Source organism: Oncorhynchus mykiss, chromosome 14, assembly GCF_013265735.2.
Source record: "Oncorhynchus mykiss isolate Arlee chromosome 14, USDA_OmykA_1.1, whole genome shotgun sequence".
In the NCBI taxonomy this organism is placed as follows: domain Eukaryota; kingdom Metazoa; phylum Chordata; class Actinopteri; order Salmoniformes; family Salmonidae; genus Oncorhynchus; species Oncorhynchus mykiss.
The window spans coordinates 4,961,739-4,977,157 of NC_048578.1; the positions used below are offsets into that span (position 1 = coordinate 4,961,739).

The 15,419-nt window shown below is 42.4% G+C and overlaps 1 protein-coding gene across 3 annotated transcripts; it reads right to left on the reverse strand.

Annotated features, from left to right (window-relative positions):
- Positions 1–1,628: 1,628 nt before the first annotated feature.
- LOC110488598 (heterogeneous nuclear ribonucleoprotein A/B) lies at positions 1,629–7,394 on the reverse strand. 3 transcript variants are annotated; one of them, XM_021560865.2, is made up of 9 exons: positions 7,244–7,393; positions 6,577–6,844; positions 5,562–5,730; positions 5,238–5,396; positions 5,013–5,144; positions 4,656–4,764; positions 4,335–4,505; positions 4,155–4,240; positions 1,629–3,704 (listed from the first exon to the last, which is right to left on the reverse strand). In XM_021560865.2, the coding sequence occupies exons 2-8, from the start codon at positions 6,816–6,818 to the stop codon at positions 4,170–4,172; spliced, it is 1,053 nt and encodes a 350-aa protein (XP_021416540.2). In that variant the 5' UTR covers positions 6,819–6,844; positions 7,244–7,393; the 3' UTR covers positions 1,629–3,704; positions 4,155–4,169. The 3 variants fall into 3 exon arrangements, with proteins under 3 accessions (XP_021416540.2, XP_021416542.2, XP_021416543.2); XM_021560867.2 differs by lacking the exon at positions 4,155–4,240 and having other exon boundaries at positions 7,244–7,394; XM_021560868.2 differs by lacking the exon at positions 4,155–4,240 and having other exon boundaries at positions 4,306–4,505; positions 7,244–7,394.
- Between the last annotated feature and the right edge of the window lie 8,025 nt (positions 7,395–15,419).

Consider the following 15,419-nt stretch of genomic DNA (forward strand, 5'->3'; position numbering starts at 1 on the left):
GTGCAGCTCGTGCATGGCTTGATAAATATGTTGTATTCAAATAATATTTTGAGAGAGCAAAGGACACAGTTCAAAGCCCTTTGAACATTAGTAATACAACATAATCGACATGATAGTACCTGCTAGTGGTAAGTGTATGTAATGAAACTTTGACAACGTTGGATTGTTGTTGCACCTAGAGTGGGTCACTGTCATCCCAGCATCACACAAGCAGCCACAACGCAGATGGAGCTTCTGATTTCAATTTGCACTTCCTTCATGACAACATCATTCAGTATGCCGCCGACCTCGCTGCCACTCTGCCCGACAAGCTGTTTTCTATTTTGTCAACTCAGGGTAAGACACCATGTCCTACAACCTATGACTTCCTCCTGAAGCACAGCCCCAATGACATTCCCTTAAGATAAGAATAATGTAATATGTCTCCAACAGTTCAGAGGCCAATGATATAGCACTACACTTGCCCACCAGTACACCAAACATGACATTGCTCGACCAGTAAGGTTTCTCACATCACACAAAAACTACTGTTCCGCTTCCTTTTCACATGCATGTCTCAGTAGATTTTTTCTCTAAATATACTCCTGCATATCATTTTTTGCTGAGTTGTCACCCAGTGCTGGAGGCCAACACTCTTGCCCAAGTAGGTACTGCCTCTGAGCATACAATATTAGTGCACTATTATACTTGACCATTTTCTTATCGGTGAAGAAAAGCATAAAGAGCCAGAACCTCATTTGAGTGAAGATTGATGCCATTGTGATCGTAAAAGCTATTGCTTTTATCGTTGACATGCGGCAGTGAGTGTTGGTATTTCTCTGATATGGGCCCTCTGCAGGGGGAGTGTTTGTGGCAGATGAGGTTTTGGGTGTGTGGGGAGCCATTTCTGGGTCTTCCAGCTGCAGGGTGATGTTTTCAGGTGAGTAGTCAGACTGGTAATTTACTGCGACAAGGCCTTAGGAAGCAACAACTTTGCAAACATATCAGTGTGTCAGTGTTTGCTGCAGTCACAATTCGGTGAAGAGTTATCACCATTCTTATTTTGGTATAAATCTTTGCATTATTTTTTAGAAGAGAACCTTTAAGCAGAAATATCCGTTGGTCTCGTCTCCCTTTCCAGACTGAAAGAGGAGTATATCTGTGTCAGTACAGACAGCCCCTGGGAGAACATTGTCAAGTTTAAACCTCCCATGTGCTTCAGTATGGAGGACGCAGACTTGGTGGCAGACAGGATACACCACATTCTCACAGGTGACTGGAACTCTTACCCTTTAGCCCTGACTTATTACAATACATTTACACAGTTGTATAGTATACATTTATTTATACTTGAGACAGAATACCCAGTCTCAACAAAACATTTAAACCCAAGTTGACTTGGCCTCCACAACTGCAGTGTTTGCAGAACTTACATTTCAGAGAGCTTACACTGACCTGATTCCTTATATCTGCCGACACAGACGTGTTGGGGGACCATTTCTGAACCAGGCCAATGGCACTTACACAACAGTCTTGAAGGATCCATACTACACACCACCTAAACAGGTGTGTAAGGGACCTGTTGACAATTCTACTTTTCCTTTTCAGACATAGAGCGCAGTCATCAAAAACTGGACAGTGGAGATTTCTAAGGTTTGTACAAACCTGTAGAAATATTTAATTGCATCAGACAGTAAGAATTGGTCACAATCAGAAGGAGTCAGAGGTAGTGTTGTTGATAGTGTGATGTGCTCCTCCAGGAGATTTCACTAACCGTTAAAAGTGCATTTCTCAGACATTGGATTTCATAGGGCAGAGCACCGGGGCCTGTATCTACAAATCATCTCAAAGTAGAAGTGCTCATCTTGGATCTGTCCATAGAAATGGTATTTATGATCTAAAAAGGCTAAACTTATCCTATATCAGCATTCCTACTTTGAGGTTCTTTGTGGATATGGTCCCAGAACTTGGGTATTTTGCTTTTCATACAAACTGCAGTCCTCATGGTGGAAAATAAAAGGGAAGGAACGCAGACTTATTCAACACAGTCAATCTCAAGGATCCATACCACACTTAAGGATAAAAAGCCAAATTGTTAAGACATTAAGATTACACTACTAGATCTACCAACACAAGAATGTTTTGTGACAGTTCATGAAGTGGAATTAGTGACTGCTTTTGATTCTGCATGAGGGATAAGAGAAACGGTGACATATGCAACAGAAAGGCAATACATTTCTACTATAAAACACTAAAGTCGTGATCCTCACATTTATACTTCCCTGTGGAAATAGATAATCACATAGCAACTACTGGATCAAGAAGTGGTCACAAAGGTCTACTGATACAGTAGAAAAGTGTATGTTAAGCTGCATTTACACAGGCAGTTCAATTCTGATATCTTATTCCCCACTAAATTGGTGTTTTCACCCATCAGATCAGCTCTGTGAAACAATCTGGGACTGGTCTTTTGAGCAATTAATTAGTGGGAAAAATAATCAGAATTGGGCTGCCTGTGTAAACAGCCTACTTGACGTGAAATGGACACCGGCCCAGGCAGACTGATGAGGTCACTTCCAGCTGATCTTGATAACTGCAACATTGCATGGCAACAGTGACTTTGTACACATGACTGTATAGATGACAGACAATGTATGGGGGTGGGCGTGCACTTACCAGAGGACTACAGTTATTACCTTATCCACTTATAAAAACATACCAAATACTGTAGTTCAACGTCAGATCCATAGTGGGGTAAGATCAGCTAGCTCGGAAAAGTAAATTGACGCGGAGGCTACGTAGCACAGCTTTCAACCCATTGACTGAGCCAGTTATCCCTCTGCCAGCAAAGTATCTGCCACCGCATCCCAGAGAGGCATCCATCTGTATGGCACGATTTTAACCTTACCCAAGACAGGACAAGTAATCCATTTAACAGTACAAAGCAGTTAACAGTAACCAAAACAGCATTAGGGGGAGGGTTTATAAATGATAACAAAAGGATCCACGTGTAATATAAACCAAAAGTTTATTTCTACCAATTTGCCCAAGACACTAGAGGAATGAGTTTCCAGAGAGAAAGGGAAGGCCCTCTACTTACATTAACAGGCTTGCGCTCAGTTGTACTGTATCGTATGTAACACTAGTAAAGCCACTTACAATTACAGAGAAGATGGGGGGGACCTCCTTAAAAAGCCAAAAAACGAATGCTGGTTGTCCTCGTCTACTAGCCAAATGCAAGCATTCACTAGACAAGCTTACAATGAAACCTTTGATTAGTTTTTAAATCTCTTATTTCACCTCACCCCACATCTGAAGCCATGCAACTCGCGTCAAACACTCAGCACGGGAAAATGTTTTACTAATCCTAGAAATAACAAAAAAAAAAAGGTAATTGTTTTATTTCAAAAGCTTCTGAAAGCTCTGCTCCGGTTTGTTGGCAAATCCAGTAGACATGTAAAATACAACCACACAATACATTAGATTCAAAAAGGTACCAAAAAGTACAGTAAAAATAACACTTCCATCTCTGGAAATGTAAATGGACAAAACCATATAAAATAAAAAATAAAAAGGTGGAAAAGTGACATTTGCTTCCCCAGTTCCTCACTTGATCTGTACATATGGAGCATGAGTCCAAATTTCTGCCAACTCCAAAGGAAAAGCCAGAGCCCATGTTCGCTGTGGCCGGACCATGGGTTTCTTTTTTCTTATTTACTTAAGACCTTAAGAGAGAAACATGGTGCTTACTGTTACTGAGCATAACCAAATGGCATTTAGTATTACACATGGACACCATGAGGTTTATGAATGACTTAATTAACAGTTGTATACTTCTATTAAAAATGAACACTCGGAGTGGGGAGAACGTCAAAGGGGACATGACACCTAGCTGCCATACCTAGCACCCCATCGGAAAGGCCCTAATGCTTATTCTGGGTCAACCACCACCTCAACCCTTATTGATCAAGTAGTGTTTGTAGGGATGCATCTTAAAATGGTTGGCACATGGAATGAGACCATTATTAATGAATTGTAGACCCTCCCCACCCACTTCCCCCCGTTAACAAACGTTTGAATGGGATCAGACTAGATGGGAGAAATTTTGGAGTCAAAGGGCACAAATGGTTACAGCTAGATTGTCATATCACCATAGATGATGCAAAAATGCATACCTGCACTACATGTGATCAGTATGGCTTGTAGCTACTCTGGTGGCCTCCACGTCTTGGAGTTTTCCCATAGCCTGCATTGCCCTGGTCTGGAGGACAAGAAAGAAAGGGACTGAGTGTCTTCCGTACGACAAGGACCAACAAAGTTTCTCACATTTGCGTTTTTGGGTGGTTATCGCTTACTGTAGTCGTAGCCACCCCCATAGCCATAGTATCCAGCGGAGTAGTCATAGTTGCCATAGCCTCCATATCCACCATAGCCTTGCTGTCCACCGTAGCCGTAGCCCTGGTTCCCATAGCCCTGGTTCCAGTAGTTGTTGTATCCGCCACCTTGGTTCCAATTCTGGCCCTGACCTGAGAAGATTACGTTACAGTGATTAGAAGCACATAGAGCAGAGTTACATAAGCAACCACTTTGATCTTGGGACTGGGGTGAGAGGAGCCTATTTTAGAACCCGTTTCGCCAGGTTAAATCCACACAAGGTGTTTTGTGTAGATACTCACCTCCACGGCCCCTGCCTCTTCCACCACCTCCACCTCCACCGCCACCGCCACGGCCGCCATATTGCTGCTGCTGGTACACCTCTTTGGGCTGTGCTATTTTAATCTCACACTGGAACAGATCAGTAACATGAAGACTTAAGTTTGACATGGGAAAAACCTTTGCCACACCCACTGCATGGATCTTCAATGTGAGGGTTACATGTTACCTGAAGACACCACAGAATTGGTTATATACAGAAATCTAAAGCTTAATTTGAAAGGAGGAGGAAATCACAACTCTGCAATCACATGTACAAAAAGAGACCGTGCACACACACACACAACCCTGCAATGCATTGACTGCATTACAATTGTTACCTTGCTTCCACTGACGTTATGGAATTTCTTTTCTAGCACTTTTTTGACAGGAGTTTCATCCTTATACGTGATGAACACGAACCCCCTTCTCTTTTCCGTCTTTGGGTCCTGTGGAAGCTCGATTGTCTCGATCTGCAGGTCAAAGGAAAATAAAACAATTACTGTTAATACTCCACCTTACCACTAAGTCAGTGTTACCCCCAGAGATAGATGTTGATACTGTACCTCACCAAAGGTTCCAAAGTACTCCTGGATAACTTCCTTGTCTGTGTCTGGGTTGAGGCCACCAACAAAGATTTTCTTTACGGGCTCCTTCTTCATAGCCATGGCCTTCTTGGGGTCAATCTGTCGTCCGTCAAGTCGGTGTTCCTTCTGTTCCAAAACCTAGACAAAAAGGGAAAAAAGCAGCCAGAGAATGAAGAATGGCAAATAGTTGTAGGACTGCAGGGATGTTGCCAAGTTGTAATATTCCACATGGGAACACTGACATTCAATATGCATTACAGTTCTTAGATAAAAGTAACAAACCCCAAAAACATGTTCTCTTACCTTGTCTACACTGACTGCTTCTTTGAATAGAATAAAGCCAAAGCCTCTTGACCGGCCTGTCTGCTGGTCCATCTTTATGGTGCAGTCCGTCACTTCACCGAATTTAGAGAAATAATCTTTAAGATCTTTCTTACTTGTGTCCCAGCTAAGTCCTCCAACAAACATTTTCCTAGCAAAGAAAAAAGGATAACTGACTAAATATGATGGTTGGGTAACAACCGCTCTAAAAGTGTTGGGGAACAATAGTATAGGGTTCCCCAACTGGCAGCCAGTGGGACGAATCTGGCCTGTGGTTGGTTTTATTTGTCGCCCCAAATTCAGAGAGAAAATGTTCATATATTTTTGTTGGGTGGGTGAATTTTCCATTGTTAGACATACGACTAAAACAAGGAGACGAGCTTCAAGTGATTGATGGAATATTTGGGAACAGATGTCTTACCAAACATAATCGTATAGAAATATAATCAAGGTTTGAAATTATTTTTTAGTCAACACACATATTGTAATGAAACAGAAGCCCGAGGTCCGGCGCGCTATCGACTGTGCCGCAAAAGCATGCTCGTGCGGCAGAGTCGATTTCCGCGCTTAAAAACCCAGGGTCGTTACAATATCTTTATTTGTTTTGACCTTTTTTGCAGTCCATCAATTTGTAATTACGTTCTGGCCCCCTTGCCAACCGCTCCGAAAAACAAAAATTGTCCCCGCGGCTGAATCTAGTACTCCACAAATCAGTGGCCATTGTTGTTGTAGATCGGCTAGGCCTACTACTGTATGGTCAAAACGACATCAAACTCCAAATATCTGACCAGAAAGTCCGGTGTGTGCCCTAAACAGAATAAACAACCTTGCCCTGCAAAAAGATACTCCCTCTCCGGCGATTGTGTTACATTTAATCGCTGCTGGAAGTGGCGCCCCCCCCTCGCTCCCCACATGGCGCCAACAAAGCCAGACGGAACAAAGGAGCGATTACAATTCATTAACACTCTGCCGAGATCGAAAACATTTCTGTACTCACCCTGCATCCTCCTCGCCTTTGCTGGCGTTGATCTGTCCGCCTTCGCCTTCAGTGGCACCATTTTGCGAATCTTCTCCCTCTACTGCCGCCTCGTCTTCTATGCAGGCTTCGGTCTCTTCCTCGCCTTTATTCAGGGTTTCGGTCTCTTCCGTTTCATCCGCTGTCTTTGCGCCGTTAAAATCATCCTCGCCTTCGTGGCCGTTTTCTGATGTTTCCATAAACTGTTGCTCGGTGTCAGACATTTTGTAATTGTTAGGTTACCCTTTTCCTGCACAAAATGAAACATTGTTACCAAAGGACCTGTACAGTTATGTAACCCACAAGCCGTACATGCTTCGCCATTTATGCTATGCCAGTGAATTACACTCCCCCACCATTTTGGCTGGCAACATTGTTTTTTGTAAATGTATGGGAGACAATGTTCCCGGAATGACAGCGAGACATGGCAATCGACTCATCGAATGAAGGTACAACAAAAACATGTTTTTGCACGGACTGAATGTAACAACCAAATATCGTCAATGTAACTGTTTCGCGCGGATAAACCGTTAGCATGAACCACACCACTCCGTTACGTAATGCGAAGGCCATGCGAGCTTTTTACTACTCAAATATTACAGCCAAATTTATGCCTAATAACGAAAATAGTTATTCTTATGGTACTTACACAAATACAAAATAAGATGAATAGATGGAAAATAATCCCCTAAAGCCTCTTAGTGATCACACAATCAAAAAGTACTCTCCAAGATGGATTCTCCCATACAACGCCAACTCGTGGTTGGTTTTATAGTACCCGTTAAACAAAAAACGACCTTTCATTTAGGGGCCTCTGATTTGATCCCCAAAGCTGTCTATCATGGCCATGGCCAATTATGTACCCCGATTCAGTGTACACGCCCACTACACGTAAGAACTTGCAGTACATTTTATTATTTTAGGTACATTCTTGAAGAAACAAGTCTGCAAACTACAAAACAATAAATAAAAAAATGAGGGGAGGGGGAGCTGTGGCCAAGAGACCAGAGGTGGCAGAACGGAGTGCTCGGGTTGGGGTGTTGGGTTTGAGCATAGCCTGAAAGTAGGGAGGGGCAGTTCCTCTTGCTGCTCCATAGGCAAGTACCATGGTCTTGTAGTGGATGCAAGCTTGGACTGGAAGCCAGTGGAGTCAGGGCCAGAATAATGCAGGGGCTTACTGGGGCTGAAGCCCCTTGGGCCATGCCGTGGGGGGCTCAAGAGGCAGCAAAAACAAATAAGTATATATACATTATATCAAATCAAATCGTATTTGTCACATGTGCCGAATACAACAGGTGTAGTAGACCTTACAGTGAAATGCTTACTTACAAGCCCATAACCAACAATGCAGCTAAGAAAAATAAGTAAGTAAAAAATTATTAAAGAGCAGCTGTAAAATAACAGTAGTGAGGCTATATACTGTACAGGGGGTACCGGCACAGAGTCAATGTGGGGGTGGGGTGGACGGCAATACAAATAGTCTGGGTAGCCATTTGATTAGCTTTTCAGGAGTCTTATGGCTTGGGGGTAGAAGCTGTTAAGCCTTTTGGATCTAGACTTGAAGCTCCGGTACCACTTGCCGTGCGGTAGCAGAGAGAACATTCTATGACTAGGGTGGCTGGAGTCTGACAATTTTTAGGGCCTTGTCGGGTGTCTGAAGTAAATCCTTTGTGTCCAACTCGTTAAAGAAAAAATCTTCATCCAGTACGAGGTGAGTATAAGCTCTTTTCGGTTATAAGAGACGGGTGCCAAAAACATTATGCACAAAATAAGTTACAAATAAAGCAAAAAAAAAAAAACACAATTACACAATTGGTTAGGAGACCATAAAACGGCAACCATCTCCTCCGGTGCCATTCTGAATATATTATACACTGTTTAATGTAGTGTATATTTGATATATTTTCACTGCAACTGCCAACCACAGGAAGACTCAGGAGTCTGCTCTCGATGAGTATAGACAGTCTGCTGCCGCTCTGCCAATCATCAGATGGGGGGAGAAAAGGTGGTAGGGGGACCACACGGTTAATTGGGGTCCCCTGACTTGATTGGGTAACTGATTAATAAAAACAAAAACTGCATGATAGATAAATGTGACTGGTCAATTGTGTGAGTCAGGGTCTGGGCCCACACCTGTAGGGTGCCCAAGAGGCAAAAAATACTAATCAAAATGACTTTTTATCCAACCACAGGAGCCCGCCCTCAATGTTCAAAATACACCAGAGAGCATAATTTTGACATAAAGGATCAATAGTTCATCAAAAATAACTGTGGATTAAGTTTTATCACAAGCACATACAGGCATCTGCCAAAATTAAGGAAACACCAACATAAAGTGTCTTTAAAAGGGTGTTGTGCCACGAGCTGCCAGAACAGCTTCAATGCAATTTGACATAGATTCACCAAACCATGCCAGGAAAATACACCCCACATCATAACATATACATTGTATCCCTTGTGGCAATTACCGGTATGCCTACAGGGAAGGCTGCAGTTTGGGCAAGCGTGACAAATATAGGCTACAGCTTGATGCATTGTGGCTATAAACATATAATCCATAGAAGGGTTTTGTAACCTCTTGCCCTGGCAATTTGACTGTTAAACTCATGGGTGCACTGGCAATGGATGCCAGTCCTGACTTGAATGGGAACTGCCATCTATGGATTATATTTCTATGGTTGTTTGTGGCTCTAGGTTTGCCTTTTGCAGATTTTAAAATACAATTGCGGGAAAAACTTACAGTTTGGAAAGTCAATGCCTACTGCTGAAAAGAGAAGAGTAATCTGTCTGTAGAACCATTACAAACACTTTTTATTAACAACTCCCAATTTGTAGCTAACAGCAGCACTCTTTTTCAAAGTACCTCATCTTGAGATAGGCTCATGACAAGCGCATCGACCATCACCGTGAGTAGCCTATGGCTTCATCATTAGGTGAGTCAGTTGGCACTGGAAATTTTAGTTAATCGCCTACGATATATATGCATTTATAAACTGGGTGTGTCGAGCCCTGAATGCTGATTGCCTGACAGCTGTGGTATATCAGACCGTATACCACAGGTATGACCAAAATGTATTTTTACTGCTCTAATTACGTTGGTAACCAGTTTATAATAGCAATAAGGTTTGTGGTATATGGCCAATATAGCACGGCTAAGGGCTGTATCCAGGTATTCCTTGTTTCATCATGCATAAGAACAGCCCTTAGCCGTGGTATTTTGGTCATATACCACACCACCCTGTGCCTTATTGCTTAAATATTGCCTCCTAATATAGTACATTCTGTGTGTCATTTCATTGACCTGGGCTATTGTTTGTTTGAATTCAAGACCAGATTGATCGCCGTTTGTCAGAGTAGCCACTCATTTTGTTAATTTGTGTGGTATTAAAAAATATTCAGCTAATGTCTTCTATCATGAAAATGACGTAGAATTGCATGCGTTTTTAAAAAAGCTTTTTTTTTTTTCGGACCGTGGGAGAAAAAAAAAATCCCATGTGTGGAACCACAAAAAAACACCTCCACTTAACTGTAACCTATGCCACATGGCAAACGTTATGGCTTTATTAGAAATTGAAATTACATTTACCATGCCTCAAATAGCATCTTGGTGCATGGATTTGTTTACAGAAAATGATGGTGTGACGGGAAGGGGGAAATAGCCTCAGGGTCTATGATTTCTTAATCCGTCCCTGAGTGGAGTGTGCAGAGAAACTGGATGACATGGGAGAACTTGGGGAAAGTTGAACACCATGCGGGCTGCAGCATTCTGAAGTTGCAAGGGTTTGATGGCACAAGCCGGGAGCCCAGCCAACAGCGAGTTGCAGTAGTCCAAATGGGAGATGACAAGTGCATGGATTAGGACCTGCGCTGCTTCCTGTGTGAGGTAGGGTCGTACACTACAGATGTTGAGCATGAACCTGCAGGTGCGAGTCACTGCTTTAATAGTTTCAGAAGAGGACAGGGTGTTGTCCAGGGTCACGCCAAGGTACTTTACAGTTGGAGGGGGACAACTTGCAGTGTCAACCATGATGGAGAGGTCTTGGTTCCAAGACAGTAGGGCTGGGCGATTTGGCCTAAAAACCATATCTATATCTATATCTAAGCATAAACCCACATGGGTGATTGAAAGATGAACTGAGGTCTCTAGTCCAGTTGGTGGTGGTAATGCACCTTCAAGTTGGTTGCCAACCGCCATATAAAGTCCAAAGAAGAAGAAGCCTGAAGGAGAGATTAATAGAAACTAACTCAGTTGACCCTTTTATCTGTGGATTAATTGTCGGAGTAGAGGACCTTGTGCATTTCAGGTCAAATAACAACCCAATGATTATATCCCAGGACAAATTAGCTAGCAACAGCAAGCTAGCTAAATTGTCATAAATGTTTCATGCTTTTCAGCCTGTCCCCAAATTAATATAGTTTGTTCAGAGTTTGTTTGATATTTCAACCTGCGTGTCCTGATCTCGTCTGGTGCGGGTGGACAAAATCAACATGTGCCCTATTGCGCACGCTCACGAGTGGTCTGATCAGCATGTAAGATCCACTAATCATTTAATTATTTTATCAAAATAGATTAACCTTTTTTTGCACTAATCATTGATCTGACTTTCAAGTGTCTGAAAATGCAATTTTTGTTACAAATTTAACCAGAACATCCACTAATAATGACCAACTTCTTGTAGCAAGCATCATAGAAAATGAACACAGGTCTCAAACAATCTCTCAAGCACAAGCCCACGTGGTAGTGAGTAGCCAGCTGATCTTTACATTAAAAGTCTAGCCAACTTGGATCCATTTCCTTGCTAACAAGGTAGAACAGTTATGAATAGACCCTCGTGTCCCGTCTCCAACTGTTTAAAAATCACATTTTATTGGTAAGATACACATAGCAGATGTTAATGTGAGTGTAGCAAAATGCTTGTGCTTCTACTTCCGACTGTGCAGTAATATCTAACAAGTAATATAACAATTCCACAACCACTACCTAATACACACAAATCTAAAGGGATGGAATAAGAATATGTACATATAAATATATGGATGAGCGGCATAGGCAAGATGCAAGATGGTATAAAACACAGTATATACATATACGTATATACATATGAGATGAGAAATGCAAGATATGTAAACATTATTAAAGTGACTAGTGGTCCATTTATTAAAGTGGCCAATGATTTCGAGTCTGTATGTAGGCAGCTGCCTCTCTGTCAGTGATGGTTGTTTAACAGTGTTTGACAACTGCCTGTTCAATTTGTTTAGATATTGAAACCAACTGGCCTACCTGGACAAGCAAATGCTTATTTCTCAGAATGAGAATGAGTTGCCAATTCCTTACATAAATAGATATTTTTATACTCACTGCACATTTATCACACAGACTAGACAACTAGCACGTACTGTAAGTCTGTGGCTAAAATGCTGCTAGCCGTTCGGCTTACCACAATGCCGCGCGCGACAGAAACTGAGCATTCATTTTAAACATGTTCATTGATACTCTCGCTTCAGTAGGGTCTGCTCTGTTCTACCTTTAGGGAGTTGAGACATAATAAGGGTAGCGTTAGAAAGGTTAAGTTCTATTACAGTAAAATAATGTCTTTCAGCGTTTCGGTGTGCAAATTAACAATTTTGTTGGACCAAACCTCAAATGCAAATGGCGAGTTTATGTCAAAGAAGATTGAAGTCCTCTTTTGTCATTGTTGTGAGTGGCAGGGGGAGGTGCTTGGTTTCTGTGTGCAAGTGGGAAAGTGCACACAGCACAGAAGGAGCGAAGGAGACGAGACCAAAATGGGCTAAAACCTCAATTCAAATTATTTTGATATATCACCCAGCCCTAGCGGGCAGGCCTTGCCGGGAGGAAGAGCGGCTCCCTCTTGTCGAGGTTGAGCTTGAGATGCGTGTTGCCACCTGGGTGTCAGAAGTGGGTAAGGAGAAAAGTAGTTGTGTCGTCTGCATAGCAATGATAGGAGACACCATGTGAGGATATGATGGAGCCGAGTGACTTGGTATATAGAGAGAAGAGGAGAGGGCTAGAGACGCCCAGCCCTCAGAGGGCGGAGAGGAGGATCTGATGGTTCAAGGTGTCGAAGGCAGCGGATAGATCAAGGAGTATAAGAACATAAGAGTCAATTTTGGAAGTGCGGAGAGCCTCTGTGACAGAGAACAGCAGTCTTGGTTGAATGATACATCTTGAAACCTGACAGGTTAGTGTCAAGATCGTTCTGTGAGAGATAGCGAGAAAATTGGTCAGACAGCACACTCAAATGTTTTGGAAAGAAAATAAAAGGACAGTGGTTTGTAGTTTTTGGCATCAGAGGAGTTGAGGGTTGTTTTCTTGGAGGGGAGCAACTCGGGCCATTTTGAAGTCAGAGGGGAGGCAGCCAGTGGTCAGGGATGAGTTGATGAGGGAAGTAAGGAATGGGAGAAGGTCTCCAGAGATGGTTTGGAGAAGGGGAAGGGGATGGGTTTGAGCGGGCAGGTTGTCAGGCGGCCGGACCTCCCTAGCCGAAAGTGAGCACTAGATCTACGCTATCGGCTAGGACCGACGGTCCGCCATTAAAGCTAGTTGAGAAAAATGATGCGTTTGCAGCCTAAATGGATGATGCTTTATGTACGAGCCAGTCCACGGGTGACAAGAATGTATTACCGGCTGGGCACATCAATCCTAGACGATAGTGCAGATCTAGCGCCACTATCGGCTACCTAAGCTGGGTATTTTCCCCATCTCTGTGCTTATGCTGCTTCCTCCCCAGTTGCACCATCAAATATTTGAGGTTTGTTGGGATTATTTCTGACCAGCCAATCTGCCATCCAAGTCTTCAGAGAAAACACAAATAACTGAATTAGTTGAGTCCGATTTTTTTGTTGTGATTATTTCTGACTAGCCAATCAGCCAGCCAAGTCTTCGGAGAAAAACACAAATAACTGAATTAATTTATTCAGAAAAAAAAACTAAAAGCAAATGTAACATGTACTGTTGAAGGTGCATATTTGTACGTCCACATTTCTCATTACACCCTGTTACTCACGCAGGGGGCGACAGGCTTCTGTTTGCAGAGCTCAGTGAATCCCCTGAGCAATGTGGGTCTCACAAACCTGCCCAGGTAGTCTTTGGATGCCTCTCCCACGGGGATGGGCTCGATCACAGCTGAACAAAGAGCGAGACACCCGGGTGTATCAGAGAGAAAATCACAGGGGTATAACACACTGACTACAGGAAAAACCCCTCCAACTTCTATGTCAATGTAAACCTGTTGTACTTTGTGTGTATGGTACTCTTTGCATTATAGGTCAGGTTTTATCTTGCATTAAATGGATAGCTTACCTTTGATTAAAAAAAGTGCTGAAGAAAGGAACAATGCCTTCAAAGTATTCACACCCATAGACTTTTTCCACATTTTGTTGTGTTACAGCCTCTCATTTAAAATGAATTAAATGTAGATGTTGGTCACTGGCCTACACACAATAACCCATAATGTCTAAGTGGAATTCTGTTTTTCAAAATGTTTACAAATGAATAAAAACAATTAGAAGCTGAAATGTCTTTTGTCAAGTACTCAACCCCTTTGTTATGGCAAGCCTAAATAAGTTCAGGAATAAAAAATGTGCTAACAAGTCACAAGTTGCATGGACTCACTCTCTGTGCAATAAAAATAGAAAAAGCAGATGTTAAATATCCCGTTGAGCATGGTGAAGTTATTAATTACACTTTGGATGGTGTATCAATACACCCGGTCACTACAAAGATAAATATTATATTTAAAAAAAATGTTTTTACAAATTTTTGAATTTTTCTTCAACTTTGGTATTACAATTAAATTAATTTGAATCGCACTTTGTCACAAAATGTGGAAAAATTCAAGGGTTGTGAATACTTTCTGAAGGCACTAAATATTTAATGTGTGTGTTTAACTTACATTTGGGGAACATGAACTTGATCTCTCGCTCGACTGAGAACGAGATGCTGCCATGCATTGCATTCCTTAGGTCAGAGGTGCCGTACTTGGCTCGCAGGCTGGGGGAGAGGTGACATGCACATGTAGCCTACAGTAAAAGTGCTCAGTCATACAGTATTGATTGATCATATGCGCAATAACTCATATGCAGTAGGTATGCGGAGGTAATAAAATAACTAGGCCTACCGGTATTTGAACTGGATGGACAACATTTTGTTGCATATGGATAAATATTTGCTCTCCTAATAGGTGGACTTCCATTGGGTGAAATCAGTAAAGATTGACAGTTGTCAAGGTCTCTAAAGACAAATCCCAAACCACACTTAGAGCCCAGTGAATATTTTCCATTTGGGGTGAAAAGAGGATAGAAGAGGGCTGGAAACCCAATGCTCTGCCTTCTGACTGACCATTTCTGGGTGCTTCCCTGGCCTTGGTACAGTTGGACAGGGCGATAAATTCAGAGCTCATAAAGGCCGTTTGGCTTGGGAAGAACAGCTTACTGCTCAACAGTCACTGCACTGCTCCGGACTCAGCTGCAGTTTGTCAAAGAGCAATTGCACAGACAAGACACACGATCACATTATGATTAATGACAAGTGTACATGGATGATGTTCAGTTTTCCTGATGTCTGTGGATCAAACCAACACAATCATTCAATCAAATTTGCCCACGTCCATCTATTCCTTTTGGTTCATTACTCTGGCATCGTTCGTTTTTATTGCAGAGACGACACATTATTTTCAGTCGTAGCCTCTGTGGCAACGCCCCCTTTGTATTTACACATGACCGCCACTGATGTCAAACTGTTCAGGACCTGGCTAGTGGCGATGCTATGGGCAGCATGAATAAACGTTGTACACCAACCTGTAACA

Excerpts from the sequence above, each read along its gene's own strand:
- LOC110488598 (XM_021560865.2), bottom strand. The coding sequence starts at position 6,818 with ATGTCTGACACCGAGCAACAGTTTATGGAAACATCAGAAAACGGCCAC. Across the intron at positions 5,145-5,237 it reads ACTTTGGAACCTTTGGTGAG|ATCGAGACAATCGAGCTTCC; the intron begins GTACAGTATCAA and ends TTTGACCTGCAG. Across the intron at positions 4,241-4,334 it reads TGGGGGTGGCTACGACTACA|ACCAGGGCAATGCAGGCTAT; the intron begins GTAAGCGATAAC and ends CTTGTCCTCCAG.